The sequence below is a fragment of the Haplochromis burtoni genome, unplaced genomic scaffold (genome assembly GCF_018398535.1).
Source record: "Haplochromis burtoni strain Fernald_Lab_line unplaced genomic scaffold, NCSU_Asbu1 Contig_1580, whole genome shotgun sequence".
Classification (NCBI taxonomy): domain Eukaryota; kingdom Metazoa; phylum Chordata; class Actinopteri; order Cichliformes; family Cichlidae; genus Haplochromis; species Haplochromis burtoni.
The window spans coordinates 2,130-4,439 of NW_024583941.1; the positions used below are offsets into that span (position 1 = coordinate 2,130).

The following is a 2,310-nucleotide window of genomic DNA, read 5'->3' on the forward strand; positions in this document are numbered from 1 at the left end:
CCAGGGGCACAACCTGGTGAAGGCGGTGGGAGGGGCTTGTTCTCAGGCAGGGCAGGTCTTTTAGCGTCCAACAAGAAGTTGTTGAAGAACTCAACCTCCTGCCGGACACCAGAGACCTTCTCGCCGTGCTTGTTGAGAATGTGTTTGCGCACAAACTCGGGAGCCTTGAACTTCTTCCCGCTCAGAGGACACAGCCACTTGTCTTTGCTGAGCTCCTGAGTGTTGGCCGACAGGAACTTCTCCACCTGCACAGGTGAGACACACAGAGGAGGGAGGAGAGCTCATCATTGGAACAACTGTTTACACTCACATGTACACACTGCGTTTATGGTCGTTTCTATGAAAAGGTCGTACGCTGTTAAAAGGTCATTCCTTCTATAGCTGCAAATCTCTATTGTTTTTTGTTATTTCTGAAATGCCAAATGAATTATGAATACAATCCTGAATTAACAACACTTATAGTGGAGATATACACGCCGACAATACAATGTTTAATTTTATTTTGACAGCAAAATAAATGAATAAATAATAATAATAAAAAGGTAACATTGCATGTGTTTTTCTTGTTTTAATGAGTAATTATGAGAATTTACTTCCTTCTTCCAAAACATTTTCTTGTAGTTGATGAGGAATAATTAAGAAAACAAAATTAGAACTTGTAAAATCAAAGACAAGACTTGATCTGAATCGTTTTGTGATAAGCTGCAGCTCAGGAGGTCGTCTAATAATCTCAAAGTCAGTAGTTGGATATGAAGGCCTTTTATTGTGAAAGGAACAGGAAGTAGCACTTTTTTCTTTTTCCTTTTGCACATGTGGGACACATCTGTTGGCGGGCGGTGTGTCGTACCTCTTGTTCCGGGTCTTTCTTCCCCAGCCTGGTCGCTTCTTCCTCACTCAGAGTCTCAGAGGGCGAGAGCAGCGGAGCCAGGCGCTCCTCGCACATCCGCTGGTGTTCACTCACTGTCCAATCAGAGCACAGCAACACTAACGTCAACTTTGCAGCCGTGTATTTGGAGCTGTAGTATACAGATGTTCCCTAAACGCCTCAGTGTCTTGAGATTAAATAAACTAAAAACACGTTGTGATGTGTTCGAGTTACAGGTCATCATACCGCGAAACTTTCCATAAAGGTTCCAAGGCTGCTGTGACACCCCAGGTAAGTGTGTCTTATTCACAGGTGAGAAGGACTCACAGGTGAGAAGGACTTTATGTGTCCTGCGTAAAGTTGTTTTCCTGTTTTCCTAGAAATATACCATGAACGGCTGATCTGCAGTGTATGCGTGTGCGTACCCTCAGTTGCAGTGATCTTGCCCACAGGCAGGGGTCCTCGAACGTGGATCAGCCCGCAGCGGTGTGGCATCTCATCCTCGGCGGGATACTCACAGAAATTATAATAATCAACAGAGTGAACCAGACGCAGGTAGAGCAGCAGGCGGTCCAGCACCTGTACACACACGCACGTGTAAATACACGCTTACATGAAGCAGGCAGCACCTGATCTACATGAAGCTCCTCCCACCTTCAATAGCTTATCATCTGTCTCCAAGGTGACGTCAGAGGAGGCAGGGTCCTTGACGTCACCGGCGTCATCGGTGTTGCACCCAGAGGCGCCGATGAGCTCCTCCTCCTCTGCGCTGACTTCCTCTATCAGGTAATCTGTGATGTTCTTCAGGATGGGGTTGGTCTCCATCTACACACACAAAAAATGCAAACGACAAGTGAAATGACGCTTTCAAGGAACGTTTTACTGAAGGACAACAGATTATAAACTTGCATGTTTCATGCATTGATAAGAATACACGGTGTGTTTGATGTCCTATCCTATATACACATATATAAATATATCTGGTTTATTTATAAACAACTAAACAATCTGCTACACTTTACATATCAGTCCTTTAATGGCAGATGAAGCTGGGAGGAGCTAATGCAGGTGTTGCGACTGCACTTTTTTGTTCTCACCTCCTCTCGGGCTGAGGGTCCGACAGCGCCACCCGCAGGAAGCCTGCGTATCTGCGACACAGCTGCAAACACATGAAGGAGGTTAGCAGAGATGATGATGATGATGATGTGCACAGGTGTGTTCTAACTTGAACCTCCTAAGACCCAAACTCTTCCACGGCATGCATTTTTAATTTCTCTTTGATATTTGGGCATATTGGGACCTGATGAACGTAAAAACAAAGAATTACCAGATTTTCTTTTTACCTGATTTTTGTTTCTAAGAACAATAAGAGCCACATATGAGGATATTTTTAAAATTTCGAATAGAACAGTAGCAGTATAATGTCCTCGTAAGTGGATATCAGG

At 44.3% G+C, this 2,310-nt stretch overlaps 1 protein-coding gene across 1 annotated transcript in view; it reads right to left on the minus strand.

The window, feature by feature from the left end:
* Nucleotides 1–13: 13 nt before the first annotated feature.
* The window catches only part of LOC102290311 (serrate RNA effector molecule homolog), a gene marked incomplete at its 3' end in the record, with an annotated part of 9,484 nt that continues 7,187 nt past the window's right edge, over nucleotides 14–2,310 (minus strand). Inside the window, 6 exon segments of the mRNA XM_042217081.1 lie at nucleotides 14–245; nucleotides 848–960; nucleotides 1,291–1,444; nucleotides 1,520–1,690; nucleotides 1,800–1,821; nucleotides 1,963–2,024. Of these exon segments, the coding sequence (XP_042073015.1) occupies nucleotides 14–245; nucleotides 848–960; nucleotides 1,291–1,444; nucleotides 1,520–1,690; nucleotides 1,800–1,821; nucleotides 1,963–2,024 (754 nt within the window).